The sequence below is a fragment of the Schistocerca americana genome, chromosome 1, assembly GCF_021461395.2.
Source record: "Schistocerca americana isolate TAMUIC-IGC-003095 chromosome 1, iqSchAmer2.1, whole genome shotgun sequence".
NCBI lineage: Eukaryota > Metazoa > Arthropoda > Insecta > Orthoptera > Acrididae > Schistocerca > Schistocerca americana.
The window spans coordinates 50,362,106-50,379,912 of record NC_060119.1 but is presented as its reverse complement, the minus strand read 5'-3'; the positions used below and the strand labels follow the sequence as shown (position 1 = coordinate 50,379,912).

Below are 17,807 nucleotides of genomic sequence, written 5' to 3'. Positions count from 1 at the left end.
GGATGGATACGAAATATGAAATCAGATGACTGAAGGAAATCCTCTAATGCGAAAGTAAACAGCGCAGCCACTGCAGATTAAAAAATCAACCATGTATAGAGTCGAAACAGGCAAAATAATAATGTAAAAAGTCTGTTTTTGATGTTATTGTAAAACAAATAATCGCAATGAGCATGCTATTATACAAATTGTATCAGAGGGAAGTTTTAATGAGAGAGATATATATAAATATAGGGGACTTTCATTTCACATGCATAACATGTTAATAAGAACATCAAATAAAATATGAACACCGTCATTTTCTTAAAACTTAACATCCCAGCAAAATACAATTTACAAAAAATATCAGAGTTCACTTACCATGGCTGTTATCTTGATGGCACTCTCCTCCCAAAGCAAAAACACTCTCGTCAGCACCACTCTCACCCTCGTCAGCACCACTCTCACCCTCGTCAGCACCACTCTCACCCTCGTCAGCACCACTCTCACCCTCGTCAGCACCACTCTCACCCTCGTCAGCACCACTCTCACCCTCGTCAGCACCACTCTCACCCTCGTCAGCACCACTCTCACCCTCGTCAGCACCACTCTCACCCTCGTCAGCACCACTCTCACCCTCGTCAGCACCACTCTCACCCTCGTCAGCACCACTCTCACCCTCGTCAGCACCACTCTCACCCTCGTCAGCACCACTCTCACCCTCGTCAGCACCACTCTCACCCTCGTCAGCACCACTCTCACCCTCGTCAGCACCACTCTCACCCTCGTCAGCACCACTCTCACCCTCGTCAGCACCACTCTCACCCTCCTCAGCACCACTCTCACCCTCCTCAGCACCACTCTCACCCTCCTCAGCACCACTCTCACCCTCCTCAGCACCACTCTCACCCTCCTCAGCACCACTCTCACCCTCCTCAGCACCACTCTCACCCTCCTCAGCACCACTCTCACCCTCCTCAGCACCACTCTCACCCTCCTCAGCACCACTCTCACCCTCCTCAGCACCACTCTCACCCTCCTCAGCACCACTCTCACCCTCCTCAGCACCACTCTCACCCTCCTCAGCACCACTCTCACCCTCCTCAGCACCACTCTCACCCTCCTCAGCACCACTCTCACCCTCCTCAGCACCACTCTCACCCTCCTCAGCACCACTCTCACTCTCCTCAGCACCACTCTCACTCCCCTCGAAACAAAACAACTCCCCTCGAAACAAAACAACTCCCCTCGAAACAAAACAACTCCCCTCGAAACAAAACAACTCCCCTCGAAACAAAACAACTCCCCTCGAAACAAAACAACTCCCCTCGAAACAAAACAACTCCCCTCGAAACAAAACAACTCTCCTCCCAAAGCAACAACAAAACTCCACTCCAAACAGCAACAACAACAAAACAACTCCTGCCAACTCCGTGCTCAATACTCGATGTGATCAAATCTAACCACGTAAGACGAATAACCCTCAGCTGTTCGTATCATCCGTTGCAGCCGTCAGGCAGGTCACATGACTCGATAGCAGCGCCTCTCGTGGCACCCCACCAACCGTCCGTCTGGCAAATTGGCTGTGTGTCGGCGTTTTGACTGACCGACCGACGAATTTTTATTGTCGGGTTGTCGGGCGCGTCCGACCAGTCGACAACTGACCCAAGAAATTGTGTCGTGTGTATCGCGATCGTGACAAACGCATGACTAAAACACCAGTTCTGACACAGCTCTCAGAATTAAATACTGTTGTAATATACATTTCTACGTCCGAGGCGGACGAAACTTTAAGGACAGAGTTTTTAGAGAAATTCAAAGACTGTACATCTTTTCGCGACACATAGTGTGAGGAGTATAACAATAGAGGTGCAAGAAATGAAGCACTTATTTCATTTTTTAACGAATCCATAATGGTTTCTCTATGTGCAACACGAGATTAAGTCTGTTGATCTTCTTTATTTATGTTTTTAGATTTTAATTTCCCTGTAGATCAAATGTGGCATCTTTAATTTTTATTTATTTATTTATTGCAATTCTAACGCTGAGCGAGTTGTTGCAGTGGTTAGCACACTGGACTCGCATTCGGAAGGACGACGGTTCAATCCCGCGTCCGGCCATCCTGATTTAGGTTTTCCGTGATTTCCCTAAATCGCTCCAGGCATATTCCGGGATGGTTCCTTTGAAAGGGCACGGCCGACTTCGGCCGACTTCCTTCCCCGTCCTTCCTTAATCCGATGAGATCGATGACCTCGCTGTTTGGTCTCTTCCCTCAAACAACCCAACCGTACAATTCTAACAGTCGCTAAATGTTTCATTTCTTACGTATCCATTGTATTTACTAGATGATGCGCGCCACCGTCATGTGTAGTCTTTCTTGTTCAAATATGATATGAGTTTCTGAAATTTGCAGATCATCTTTTGTATAGCATCCGTAAATAAATTAATAACGTTTTGTTTTATTTATTTTATCATGATTTATTACCTCTGTCAACTATAGATCACGTTGCACGTTTCAGGAATAATTTTAGGTAATAATTGCAGCGGTATGACAGTACTGAATCTTAGGTCTGCCGCCAGTGACGAGAAATCGTAATGCAACTAACAGTCTCTCCTCGGAGTTTAGCACCTCTCTCAGGACTGCATTATTTCTCCTTTAAGTCCAGCAGCCCCGAAATGCATGATTCACCCCTTCTTAAATAATCAGGAAAATTATAAGCTCCCAGCCTGAACATGGGTGAATTTCTTCCCTTGCGTTGGCCACTTCTTTGCCCACAGCTTTCTCTCTGTTTTTTCCCTTCTCATCTTTAAAACAGCCAAAGCAAACCACGTTATTATTTTTCTGAAAAACCAGGCGAGATCTCGTAGAACAAAAACGGAATTAACTGAAGATAAAACAAACAACAGGGCGGCACTATAATCGCCGAGTACAGTCGGTTCGGACGTGTGTAGGCTGCGACCAATTTGGTCATTCTGTCATCCGATAAATTTGTGTGTGTGTAGGAGCCTTGTATACGCAAATACTGTTCATTGAGACCTTAAACCGATGACAAATCCGTATTTTCTGCTTCTCGACGCTGAGCTGCCTCTGTTTCCTTTGCCTGGTCTTTGATGATAGCCAGCGCAGCTGGATAGATGTTTTCGCTCTGGCGCAAATTTTAATTACTTCCGGATGAAAAATGGACAATTGTTCCCAAAGTATGGAGCACAGGTTCTTAGTGACACCAATTTCCGTGGAGAAATTGTGGTTCCATAGATCTGGACAAAAAAAATTTCGTAGCTGGGAGGTGGAGGTTAGAGTTTAACGTGCTGTCGACAGCGAAGCCATTAGAGACGGAGCACAAGCTCGGACTGTTGAAGGGTGGACTAAAAAGTCGGCCGTGCCCTTTCACAGGAACCATCCCGACATTTGCAGTAAGAAATTTAGGGAAATCACGGAAATCCCATACCTAAATGACCGGACGCAGGTTTGCACTGTAAACCTGCCGAATGCTAGTCCAGTGTGCTAACCACTGCGTTACCTCACTCGATAATTTCATAGTAGTTTGAAGGAGCGATTCTGAGGTTACAAGCAAACCTCCGCGAGAAATCGTGGTCAGCCACTCAACCGAACTTTCCTCAAGCATTGCCAGTAACTCCCCTTAGTGTGTCGCCAGTGATCTGTCGTAATGTTGCTTCGGTATACTACATATAGTATTGAAATCTTTCAACGCTGAAGTCGGAAGCCTGTTATGAGACATCGGAATCTGCTATTGCGAAATTTATATTTTCGAGCTCTTTCTCTCATTCAGTTACTATCAGTGTCTCACTGTCAGTAAAGGACCCTACCCTACACATGCGCCGGTTTACCGACCGACCGATAAATTGTGCGCGTGTAGCTTGTTGACCGACCGACCGACTAACAGTACGCCTGTAGGCTTGTTGGTCTGAAGAGAGATTTTTCTTTGCGGTGGGTTGGTTGGCTAAGACTAGCAGACAGCCGCACCTGCCTGCCCGCGACCCCATTCGCCGTGCAAATCGTGTAGTCTGTCGTGCAAGCCGCCCCACAACAGTTCCTTTTCAGTCACCACGCGCGGGGTTCAGTGCACTCCGAATGTGGCTAACACTGCAGTGTGCGAGGCAGACGAAATTTGTATGAGAGAGTTCCTGGAAAGTTTTCGAGTCTTCAGACGTCTGTGGGACATGCCGTGCGAGCAGTATAGCAATAGAGGGTAAGAAGTGAAGTGCTTCTTTCATTTTTAACGAATCTATAGTAGTTTCATGTGGCAAACAGAGAAATTAAAATGCACATTTTTGTGAATAACTGTTAATCATCTGTCTGTTTCTCGATTTTATTTCCTATACTCATCGGAAAGGAAGTCTGATAATCTTAAATACAGACAGATTGGATTTTTATTTAATTTCCGATACGTAGCGAAAATAAAAACTAAAAGCCGAATTACAGACACATTTGGTTCATTATTAGAAGTGTTACAAAAATTCAACCTATCGTCACCCCTCCTGCTATGAAGAGCAAAGTGAAGAGCTTTTCTCAAGTTCTAACAACTGTTAAGTGCTTCATTTCTTATGAGTATGTTGCTGAATTTATTACATAATACGCGCCGCCGCCATTTGCAGTCGTCCTTCTAATCTGAAATGAATTTCTTGAACTTACAGGGGATATTATTAAATTCGAACATAAATTCATAAAGTTTACATAAATATATTTTAATTATCGTTTCGCTTCTGCTTTATCACGAGTATTTCCTCAAGCAACTATTAATCACCTTGCAGATTTCATGAATCCTTTTAGATAATTTTGGGGATTAATTGCGCTGAGTTCCGCCAGTGGCTAGAAATCGTATTAGCTATCGTATGACGACGTTCAGGAGCTCCGAAAAGCATTTTACATTCATTCTTAAATAATTCCGAAAATCCTCGGGTCTCAGCTCCGTAAGTAACAAAGCATTTGGTCCATTGCAATAGCCATTTCTTTACCCACAGCTTTATCACGGCTTTTTCTGGCCTTGTTAGTTCGAACAGCCAAGCCAAATCCCAATTATTTACTTGTGGAATACTAAGCGGTATCGCGTAGAACAGAACGTCATAACCAGCTCTAGGAGCAGGGGGGCGCTGAAATCATGTAGTCGGTCGGGACGTGTGTTGTGTAGACTGTTACGAAATTTGTCGGTCGGTCAATAAACTGTGTGTAGTAGAGCGGTTGATGTTGGGGCGGGCTAGTTTTGCATGACGGAGTAATAGAGCACAAAATGAGAGGTGTGCTGAGCACAGCCTACCTAGACAGCCTGCCCGCACCAGTGGCCGAGCGTAGAGGCCATGGCCAAGTCATACGTAATGTTAGACTCCAAAAACGTCAAACGTACCTTCACCCCTGCGCAACTACATCCACCACAGGATTCTCATTCGTGATGTATTTGTAATCATGCAGAGTGAGGAAGTATTTGCAGTAACAAGTAAAACTGAAACCAATGCGTAAACGTAGAGGAAGCGGGATAGTCCAAAAAGCGAAGTAAGGAATAAATATTTGTTGTAAACTGAAACAAATTCTACAGCATGTCACGCGTAAACTGATCGTTTGTGTTTCCAGTTGCGAACACTCATTTAAAGAAATACAGTTGTATGAAATCCCCCACTATCTCCTTCAGGAATTTAGGTTGTAATAAAAAACAGCGAAGTTTGTTGCAATGTGTGCTAAAAAGGTGACACGTTTTAGAGGTGAGAGGTGTTTCTGATGACAGTTCCAAAGAAATAGGCTAAGAATTAATTCATCTAGGTGCAAAGTCGGCGTTTCAGATGTTACGTCAAATATTTCTACTGTAAGTATGCATGTCAAAGAAGAGGCTTCTTGCAGTCCGAAACCGTATTATAATCTTCTGTTATAAAATTATTAATACAAAATTCTCTACGACGGTTGATATATGTGGACTGATTCGTATAAAAGGCGCATTATTCGACACAGCACATAAGCACATATTGGTCTCTTGTGAATAACATTCGATTTATAACCGAATTCCCAGACGTTAAGCTGACAGGAGTAAATACAGGGTGTATACGAGGATGAGAAAAAAAATTCCAGGATTTCTCGGTGAAAATTAGACTTTCTCCTGGGTGAAAATACACTTTTTCCTTGTTAAGTGACAGGGTACTTTTCCTCGAACCTGTAAAATTTATCAATCCTTTGAATGGTTATGGCTTTATACACCAGCGTAGTACTTCTCGGCCCTGTAGAAAGCCACATTCAGTAAAAAAAATACATGAATTTGGAAACGTGTACGCTACATATTTTCGTATTACGGAAGTGTACATTTAAATTCCACCAAACGCCGCATGTCACTTTCTGAAGCATTGAAATAAAGATTACAATGCGCTTTTGTAACCAGTCATAGCTCATGTCACGTGATCTCGCCAGGCGATGACAGCGGATATTCGAGCATATGACACGTGATAGCAATACCACTGTTCAGTAGTGGGTTCACAGATAGGAAACGTTAATAATGGTTCAAATTAATATACATCTTGTTACTACAAAAAAAGCAAAGTTTTCACATATAATCTTGGTCTCTAAGATTAATAAGCTGCAAGAGAAGCTAAGCTTTCACATACCATATTGATTTTTGCGCGTTACACTTACACACTTCCCACAAAGGACATGACTGATCTTCTGAGCTCGAAATTTTTCTAAATGTTCGTACCAGACTTGATTTTTAAATGAGTCAAACGCTCTGTGATTTAAGGAGTTCATCGTAAATTCTCGCACATAGTACAACTTACATAAAAGGAAATTTACTTTGAAAGTAACGATTTTCAAACAACCATTCGCAATATTTTCCCGCGACCTGTTATAGGTTCGCCTCAGTAGTTGCCAGAGCGCCAGATAACAGGCGTCACCGCGCTTGCGCAGCTACTAGGATTCTGGAAGCTCGTATGTTCGTAGGTGTAAGACATTAAACGATCTTACATTGTCATAAAAGAAAAAGACATCAGAGTATACTCAAAGTGCATCGGAATTTCGTGAACCACACTAAAACGCGTAATTCGGCTTGATGTGGACATTCCTATGTCCAGATTCGGATGTAAATTTTCTTGGAGTACCAGTAATGTATTATTTCATCTTTGGTTCTTCATTATGACATAATTTCATACGTGCTAGAAGATGAAAACATGCACTTTCGAAATGCAGCAAACCGTTGAAACCAGCCAGTAGTGTGGAATTAAACACTTCGTTTCAAATAAATTGACTGCCTCAGTGGAAAAGATTAATGAAAGCCAAATCTCTTCGACAAATATAACTTCATTGTTCTGTAAGGCTATTAATGCTTGACTGTCAGAAAGATGGAAATAAAATAAAATCTGAAACTAATAACATAATTTAGCCTTCCGTACTCCTGTCAATGTATTTTAATTCACTTGATAGCTCTCAGCCACAGAAATCCATTTTGTTTTCACTTGACGTGAGAGCAATAAACGAAGAGAAAACAGCAAAATCACTGAACGTAAACGTCGGTCGTGTGAAGATTATCACCTTTCCCACTATAACTGAGACTGCTTTGCGCATCAGAAAAAAACTCGCAATCAATATTGGATGGGATAATTTGTAACCGGGAGAACAAGAACTCTTCAGAAAATTTGCATTATTTATTGCCTATAGCTAATAACTCGTTTTTTTGTGTGATATAAAATTAAATATAGGATACATGAAACCAGTAGAAGAGACAAGCAAGACAGTACATTTCGTCAGACATTAAACCTAGCATTTTTACTCTCTAACTTTGTTACAGATTTACATGACGTGCTTTCCTTTCTGGGAAAGAATCTATTACCTCATCAAAGATCGTCAAATGTTTTGCTACATGAAAAAAGAAATTATTTGGCTAATACTGAAAAAGCCGTTAGTACATACAATACCCAAGACTTGGTGATTTCTCAATCTGATAACGTGTTTTTGTCACTGTCTGCTAGATAAAACAAAATAAGCCTGTCTAATATTGTAGCTATCTTAACAAACACCAAATAAACGAGACAGTTTTGGCACAAATGGTCATTTTTATAACACGAGAAAATATAATTCACGAAGTACCAATATCAAATGCTTATCAAGCCTACTACAAGCAAAAAGCTTCATGTTCGGAAGTAGTTTCACATTTCATTCATATGCTACAGCTTCCCAAGCATGAGATCGAAAGTAGTAGTACGAAATTTTTGTATAAAATTTGAATCGTCGCTGCTCGGGAGTAACCGAGCGGTCTATGGGCGCTGCAATCGTGGACTGTGTGGCTGGTCCCGGCGGAGGTTAGTCCTCCTTCGTGTGTGTGTGTGTGTGTGTGTGTGTGTGTGTGTGTGTGTGTGTGTGTGTGTGTCCTTAGGCTAAATTTGGGTTAAGTAGTGTGTAAGCTTAGGGACTGATGACCTTAGCAGTTAAGTTCCATAAGATTTCACACATACTTCAACATTTTTTTGGAATCGTCTTATTCTTACATAATTTGTGTGATGTCCCCGTTTCTGCTTCTTCGTTCTAATAAACATTCTTGTCGTGACTAATTACGTAACTTATTCTCCGGTTAGCTTCACTAACCCTGCCACAATCAACGGTTTAGTTATCCGGCGTTTATTCTCCGGTTAGGCATTATTAGGTGTTCATATATAGATGAGCGAGGTTTCTACGGCTGCTGCCCCCTCTCTTATCCCAATCACCATCGTTCACGGTCTATCCAGTCTCCTTCATTAAGACTTCTTGCCGCCGTTGCTTCGTTGACGTCGTCTTTCCAACATCTCGCAGGTCTACCGCGCCTTCTTCTTTGATGTGGAGTCCATTACCATACCCGTTTTGGCCATCTTGTGTCTGGAATACGCTGTAAGTGACTATACCAGAGTAGGCGCTTCCTTTCTATCTAGTCTAGGATTGTGCTTTTGACATTCATAACCTCTCTGGTCCTATCACTTGTAATATGGTCAAGTCTGGAGTATCCACAACTTCGCCTCCAGAAATCCATCTCGACAGCCATCAGGCGATCTTTCTGCCTCTGAGTTAGTTCCCACAACTCTGCACCATGTGTTGTGATACTTCCAATAATTGAGCAAGCGTACAATGATCTCTTCTCCTCGAAAGCTAACAAGCTGATTACTCTGGTCAACAACACGCAATTCTAGGTAATCCAATATCTGAACTGTTACTGGGACATATATAGTTTGTGTGGGCTTGAACTATTTTATACCCAGTGCCGACTGTAGGGATGAATCAACTTATCGTTGAGGTATGAGTTTGTGGCAATATTGCTCTCAACGTGGATTGTGCTGACTGGTAGTATACCTACAGCTTGATCCGATGCATAAAATTTACTGGCGTCCCTCACCAAAACACGATCATTTGCAAAACCTAGCAGTGGACCTATTGAATCTGTCTAAAGTCGATCGTAGCTCTCTGCCCGTATTTGATTTACGGATATTAATGTTTGCCCGCAGTTCAATACCTTTTTCCTGACTGTTTTAACACTTCGTTTAAATCATCAATATCGTAGGCACCAAGTTGTATTTGTAGACTCTCCTTCCGACCGTCAATTTCCAGATGCTCTTCGTGAAATTTGGAATGCTGTTATACGCCTCCAGACCAATCAGAGCAATACGCCAGTCCCCTGCACTTAAATCGGCGGAAAGTAATTTGCACGTAATGCTGATACTCGCTCTTTTAAAGTCAGTGTGTATGACATAGCATCTAAACCTCAAATGATGGGCGTGCGTTCAGTTATGGCTGTTTCATATGCGTGGATGTTCGCACACCGGCTCTGACAAGGAGAGGAGAAAGCGGGCATTCCAGACTTCTCACCGTTCAGTCTAAATATAGCGCGCATTCCAGAAGTTCGCTGATACAGGCGAAGGCTAATTTGCCATGGCTGTGATGAGGAACATAATGCTGAGATGCCCGCACAGGTATGTGTTAAAGTCCTGACATCGCCGTAGATTGTAGAAAACACGACTTTTGCTGGTGAAGTAGCGCTGTGAATCTTCAGGCGGCTGTAAATCCCCAAATGAATCGAAATATTGTACTGTATTCGCACTTTCCTTAACATACGCCACCCAATGGATTCCTGGACCCCCAGCAACATCTAAATTTACAATTCCGCACTCATTAGTCCGCCACATAGTCTCCGGTAATGTATCCCGCATAAAGACGCAACGGAATCCAGGAATGTGATGTTTCTCTTTAACAATATTAATAATATCTTTATTCGTGAGTGCTCGATCAGGTAGGATAACTAACGAACTTTTTTTATTTATGAAGAGACCTAGTCCTTTTCTGTATGGTTTAAAGTAGAGACCCTTTCCGATAGCTGCTGCTTCCGTGGCCCGATTATGTCTTCTGGCTTCCTCTAGATGCCTGTGCATTTTTGACGCTCTGGCTACAGCTGCAGCCCCACCTGTGAGTGAACCTACCGCCGACAGAGCTGCAAGGGCTGGAACGAGGAACGGAATAATTCCACCTGATGTGTTTGGTAGTGGTAGGACTCTAGGTGGTTTAATTGCAGTCTTCTTCGACTCCCCCCCCCCCGCCCCCCCGCCCCCCCCCCCCGCCCCCCCCCCCGCCCTTCAACACACGTTTAGCTGTACACATCGAAGTGAGAATACAGTTTTTCAAAGAACCTGGTGTGGTGTCACCGCCAGACACCACACTTGCTAGGTGGTAGCTTAAATCTGCCGCGGTCCATTTAGTACATGTCGGACCCGCGTGTCGCCACTGTGTGATCGCAGACCTAGCGCCACCACAAGGCAGGTCTCGAGATACAGACGAGCACTCGCCCCAGTTGTACGACGCTATTGCTAGCGACAATACGGACGAAGCCTTCCTCTCATTTGCCGAGAGACAGTTAGAATAGCCTTCTGCTAAGTCCATGGCTACGACCTAGCAAGGCGCCATTAGCCTTACATAGTTTGAGAGTTATAGTATAAATGTCTCCAGAAGAACGCTGTATTCATCCACGAATAAAGTTAAGTATAAAGCAGCTACGTACTTTTCTTGCTACCATTCAATAGTTATCCTGTTCCAGAATTCACGCCTGTCTGCGTTAGATAGCGTGCCTATCGGCCCCCTCAAAATAAGACTGTGTCGGCACTTCTGTCCACACATCATTTGGCGCCGAGGCTTAACGGATCGTGTTCTTACTAGAGATGGGCAAAACTGTTCTTTTCAGAGATCGGATCAGAACTGTTCACTCCCTGAAATGAATTAGCTCTTTTTCATGACTCACCACTCATTTACAATAGAAAATAAATGGAAGGCACATTGCCCTTTAAACTTGGTTTATTCCAGTACTATACCTGTATTTTGATCTTATTTGATCCTATTTTGAAGTAACACAGATAATGAGTAAGAATTTTGTATTGTTTATTGAAATTTCCACGATATGACAAAGTTTTTGATTATTGATTTATTTTGCACTATCGTGGTTTTTTGGGTGATCGGAAAATGTTGTAACTTGAGATTTACATTAACAATATATTTGGCTACAATGTATTAAAATTTCATTAACCTCATACAAATACATCGCAAGCCATATATTTTTAAAGTGAACGTTTCCTTCCGAAGACGCCTAAAATCGTAAAATCCGTACCAGAATAAGAAAAAAACTATAAATTTGACTGTAAAACGAAAGTGCTGCATATAGCCTTACGCAGAATAAAAGAAGGAAAATATTGGTGTATCACATTTTGCGATACGTTTATCGGTTCGCTCGTAATTAAAGCGTAAATTCGAGTGTCCATAATAAAAATCCTATAGTAAGAGGAGTCGTCAGGAACCTAATCTAATCGGTTTAAACAAATAAAAATAAAATAAAAACAAATGATGTATACATAACATAATAATGTAATATATGTAGCGGTATTACTACGAAGAACAATATCCAGTAGAGACGAACTCCGATGCAGAGCCGCTGAGTCGAGCAGGTCGAGCCGCGAGCTGTATTACTGCGTGAGCTGAGACCGCAGAGACCAGAGTGACACCTGAGTCGCTTTGCTCAACGCTCTGGCTAGAGTCGAGACGGTGGGGTGAGCGTTGAGCGGGCGAGTTCCGAGGGTGGGGGGAGCGGTGAACTCACCCGCTCCGAGACAAATCTTCTGTTCTCTTGCGAGCAGGTTGTTGCAAGTAGTTCCTATGTTATCCGCTAGGTGGCTCTCTGTCCTGTTGCTCGCATCAACTGCCCAGAGGGCAGGACGTGCGACTGAAACGATCGCCGACAGAGTGCGATGCGAAGTCAAGCTGCGCCAGACACTGCGCGCGGCACAGAGAAGGCACAGCATATGTGAAACACTAAATCCAATGGGGCACTGCACAATGGAGGCAGCCAAGGTACAAGCAGGGCAGAGGCCGGCGCTGGCTGTGTTGTGTGGCGTGCACTGTGCTGTGACCAGCAGAGGCGCCGCTGATATGCTCCGTCTCTCTCTCTCTCTCTCTCTCTCTCTCTCTCTCTCTCTCTCTCTCTCTCTCTCTCTCTCTCTGCCATGGGAAACGTTTGGAGCTACCGTTCTTTTTTTCTGAATCACTGATTGTTCACTCCTTTGAAAGATTCAACTCTATGAATTAGTTCAAGAGTGCATCCCCCATCTCTAGTTCTTACTCATTGCTTTGCTCTGATTTGTCATGGCTTCGCCACAATCTCCAGATGTACTGTCTGAATTTTATCGCTTGCAGAATCAGCAGACGCAGGTGTTATTGGATGCCTTTGGACAGCTCGTCCAGGGTCAACGTGCCATTCAAACCGATACGCCAGCCGCCGCTTCACCGCTACCGCAGCCACAACATGCTGTTGCACCGCCGTTTCGCAGTTTTAATGCGGCGCACGAGTCGTGGCCAGAATGGTCCCGACAGTTCGCCTTCCATCTCGCCGCCTACAGAACTCAAGGTAATGAGCGGCAGCCGTTTTTGCTTTCTTGTGTCGGTGTGTCCACCTACCGTGTGATAGTGAAATTGTTTCCCCGACGCGACGTAGCAACTCTGTCCTACGAGGAAATTTTGTCTGCTTTAGATGCCTATTTCAAAGACACAGTTAATGTGGTTGCAAAACGGTATACGTTTTTTCGTACAAAACGTACGGCCGGTCAAACGAATAGGGAGTGGGTAGCAACATTGCAAGGACTTACTAGGGACTGTGCCTGTGACTGTGGCCTTCTTATTCAGATACAATGGTACGTGATGCTATTGCACAGAACGTTTCTGATGTTCGCATACGGGAGCACATTTTGAAACTAGTTAATCCCTCCCTTCAACAAGTGATAGACATATTGGATAGACAAGACACACTTGACTGTGTTCAGGAATCTTTTGAAACTTCGCCAGCCGTGTGTAAGATTAACCGGCCCGCCGGGTGAGCTGCGCGGCCCGGTCAACTGCCCTCGCGCACACAAACGCAGCTGCCGCCGCGCTCTAAACCAGGTGTGCCGCGCCAGCCAACAAATGCAGTGAAATCATGCCCGCGGTGTGCTACTAGACATTCGCGTGAACATTGCCCATCGCGCCAAGCTATTTGCTTTTTCTGTAATAGGAAAGGACATGTTCAAAGTGTTTGCCAGAAAAAGCTCCGATCTGACAATCACAATCATTCCAGGCACTTTGCTTCGCGCCGGAATCGAACCAAGGACACTCAGGATCGTGGACCTTCGCCCATGGACATTCATGTAGTTAATTCTGATTCGTCCAGTGCCACTTTCTCTAACAGTGACTGTGTTCGTCCCACAAAAACTGTGCGTCGACGTCACCGGAAATCACGTCAATTAGCAAGTGATTCTGTACAAGTGTCAGGACAATAAACTTTTTGTAGATTTGGACTTTAATGGTAAGGTCATACCATTCCAGCTCGATACCGGAGCTGCAGTTTCATTGCTCAATCACGACACGTACAAACAACTCGGCACACCTCCGTTGCGTGCCGCAAATGTTCAGTTACATGGTTATTCAGGACAGAATATACCTGTGTTAGGACAGTGCAGCCTTCTTGCCACATACAAGGGACAAATAAAACTTGTGTCGTTTCACATTCTTCGTTCTTCTTCTGCAGTGAACTTGTTTGGTTTAGATTTATTTCAATTGTTTAACATTTCTATAGTAAATCATGTCCTATCAGTGAATCAACCTGTGCCTTCAGACAGTGTTTCTCGTCTGTGTGACGAATTTGCAGACATTTTTGCACCGGGCTTAGGTTGCGCTAAAATCTATGCAGCACGTTTGGAACTGAAAGTAAACGCGCAACCAAAATTTTTCAGAGCGCGCAATGTTACTCACGCATTGCGTGATGAGGTCGCACGAACATTCCACGATTTAGAATCACAAGGTGTGAGTGAATGTGCGCAATGCCTCTTCTCTTTCAGCTCCGCTTCATCGCTTACGCCGTACAGGTGTTCCGTTCGTCTGGACGACGGAATGCGAACGCGCCTTTCGCCAGTTGAAATCGGCGTTGCTTTCTAATACTTGCCTCACGCCTTTCGATCCCCGGTAACCCCTTTTGTTGATGGTAGATGCATCGGATTTTGAGATCGGTGCTGTGCTTGCGCACAAAGTTGGCTCGCATGATCGCCCTATTGCCTTTGCGTCAAAATTGCTCTCATCTGCGCAAAGACATTACTCACAGATAGAGAAAGAAGCTTTGGCTCTCGTGTTTGGTGTTACTAAGTTCCATGATTTCTTGTATGGTCGTCACTTTACCATCATCACAGACCACAAACCTTTGACATCGCTTTTTCATCCGAACAAGCCTGTACCTCCGCGTACAGCGCAGAAATTCATTCGCTGGTCTATTTTTCTCTCGCAGTACCGCTACGATATCTTCTATCGGTCCACTGCTAGGCACGGCAACGCTGATGCGTTGTCCCGTTTGCCTGTTGCTGAGGATAAAGCATTCGATTCTTCCGATCTTGTTTGCATGTTCATTGATTCGGAAACAGATGAAGTGGTCGAATCGTTTCCGATTGATTTTCGTCGTGTAGCTACAGCCACAGCTGCTGACCCTGTCCTTGCTACCGTTTTGCGTTTTGTTGCTACGCAATGGCCTTTGTCAAAGTCTCGGATCGAGGATCCGTTGGTTCGCCGATTTTTTGCTCACAAGGAGAGACTTTTTGTTCGACGTGGTGTTTTGTTGTTGCGTTCTGATAATCAGTCCAGAGTCGTGGTCCCACGTTCGTTACAGTCCTGTTTTACGGCTTCTTCACCAAGGACATTGGGGTATAGTGCGAACGAAACAACTTGCTCGTCAGCACTGTACTTGGTTCGGAATCGATGCTGCGATTACGAATATGTGTTCTTCTTGCATGGCGTGTGCCGAACAACAATCCGCACTGCCGCGGAAAGTCTTTGCATGGCCAAAAGCCACTTCCCCTTGGCAACGCTTGCACATTGATTTTGCTGGTCCATTCTGGAATGTTCGATGGTTGGTTCTGGTCGACGCCTTCAGTAATTTTCCTTTTGTTGTCCGGATGTCTTCCACGACGACCTCCGCCACCATCCAAGCGTTGTCTATCTTTTGCATTGAAGGTCTTCCGCAGACTATTGTTTCCGACAATGGCCCACAATTCATGTCCGCAGAATTTCAGTCATTCTGCCAGGCCAATGGTATTCAACATCTGACATCCGCGCAGTTTTCGCCTCAGTCAAACGGTGCCGCTGAACGATTGCTCCGGACTTTCAAGTCACAGATTTTGAAGTTGAAAGAGTTGCATTCTCGGGAGGACGCGTTGTTGCTCTTTTTGTCTTCGTATCGCTCTCAGCCCCGAGAGGATCGCTCGCCGGCTGAGTTGCTCCACGGTCGCCCTCATCGCACCTTGATGTCTTTGCTACATCCGCCGCATCAGGTTCCTGTGCAGCGGCAGACTCCTGCTTTTGCTCCAGGCGACGTTGTATTTTATCGTAACTATCGAGGTTCACGGCGTTGGCTCGCAGGGCGCATTCTTCGCTGCCTCGGCCGCGCGATGTATTTGGTTTTGGGGGCCTCTGGTGAGGTGCGTCGGCATCTCAATCAGCTGCGCCTCTGTCGTCGCACGGGTTCTGCCGCTCCCCGTCTGCTTTCAGCGACGGTGCCGTCCGGTCAACGCCCTGGGGACCCATCTACTGGCTCGCCTCATCCCCAGGTGTTACCGACGATGCCTTCCATTTTGCCCCATGGCGACGCGCCGCCGCAGCCGCCGCCGCCGCCGCCGTCGCCTGTTCTCCCGCCGGCGCCGCCCGCATTCGACGCTTCGCTGCAGCCGCCAAGCGCCTCCCAGGGTCACGCGCCGCCGATCGCTTCCCGTGACCAGCTGTCCTCCGCCATGGAACTCCCGCCCGCTCCGGACCACATGACGTCATCGCGCGTCGGCTACCCCGACGCAATTGAGGTCGACCCTTCGGCCCCTCCTGTCTCTTTACGGGCGCATACACCGCATGTTGACGTGCACCCTGGACTAGGTTTTCAGGCGTTTCCTAGCTCCCCTCGGACTGAATGGCCGGGTGCGGGTGGCACAGCCTCGCCTGTTGTTAGGCTCCCCACCTCATCGCATACGTCAACATGGGGTCCTCCTCACGGCGGGCGGAAGCCTTATCTCACGACCGTTCGCCGATTTGCGGGGGAGGAATGTGGTGTCACCGCCAGACACCACACTTGCTAGGTGGTAGCTTAAATCTGCCGCGGTGCATTTAGTACATGTCGGACCCGCGTGTCGCCACTGTGTGATCGCAGACCTAGCGCCACCACAAGGCAGGTCTCGAGATACGGATGAGCACTCGCCCCAGTTGTACGACGACATTGCTAGCGACAATACGGACGAAGCCTTCCTCTCATTTGCCGAGAGACAGTTAGAATAGCCTTCTGCTAAGTCCATGGCTACGACCTAGCAAGGCGCCATTAGCCTTACATAGATTGAGAGTTATAGTATAAATGTCTCCAGGAGAACGCTGTATTCATCCACGAATAAAGTTAAGTATAAAGCAGCTACGTACTTTTCTTGCTACCATTCAATAGTTATCCTGTTCCAGAATTCACGCCCGTCTTCGTTAGATAGCGTGCCTATCGGCCCCCTCAAAATAACACTGTGTCGGCACTTCTGTCGACACATCACCTGGTTCCTCCTTCTTCGCCCCCAAATCTGTTCGCGCTGCATTCATAGTTAGTTTGTAATTCATAACCCCCATGTCCAATTTAATTTTTCCACGCATGGTTTTATCAACTACGAATGCAGCAATGTGTTGACATATTCAGAGATCTTTTCTTCGTCTTATTTGCTTAGCTCTATCGGCTAATATTCGGTCGGCAACGTGGCATGCTGGGAGATCTTTATTTGCAGCGAATGCGAGGTCGTGTTCAAGACAGACTTCGTCTAGTAGGTTAATACTGCTAACACCGCGTGCCAGGCGTTTCTGAAGCTTTGTCTCAGGCCCACAGAAGTTGTACCCCGGAATGTGCAATTCAAAAGGCAATTTTTCAAAAATACCACCTCCACCTCTTATGGTGTGCTGCCTATCATGCATGATACGCTACTGAGGAGACAGAGGTCTACGCTTCCTGTTATACACTAACTCGTCAGCGTCAATCCAACTATTTTCTGATGATGGAAATACTAACAATTTAACTAGCGCTCTATTCCCGCGACGTCTTATCACGCGTTCGATGAGAAATACATCTGCTGCAGAACTCTACTGCAATTCTTCTGTGTAAAAGCATCCAGCAATTTCTTCACCCTTGCCATCCTTTAGGATATATGTCCTAGGGTTCGTTCTGTGCACTTTGGATACTGTGAATATCTCCGCTGACCAGTTTGGTAAGTAAGATTTCTCGAACGCTGTCTTGTATTTTGAAATATGTACTAAGTCGCCT

General features: G+C 45.3%; 1 protein-coding gene across 1 annotated transcript in view; it reads right to left on the bottom strand.

Annotated features, from left to right (window-relative positions):
• The window catches only part of LOC124596411 (spore wall protein 2-like), a 194,959-nt gene that overhangs the window by 113,980 nt on the left and 63,172 nt on the right, over positions 1 to 17,807 (bottom strand). The window contains exon 3 of the mRNA XM_047135577.1: positions 361 to 1,206. Within this exon, the coding sequence (XP_046991533.1) occupies positions 361 to 1,206 (846 nt within the window). The remainder of the gene's footprint in view (positions 1 to 360; positions 1,207 to 17,807) is intronic.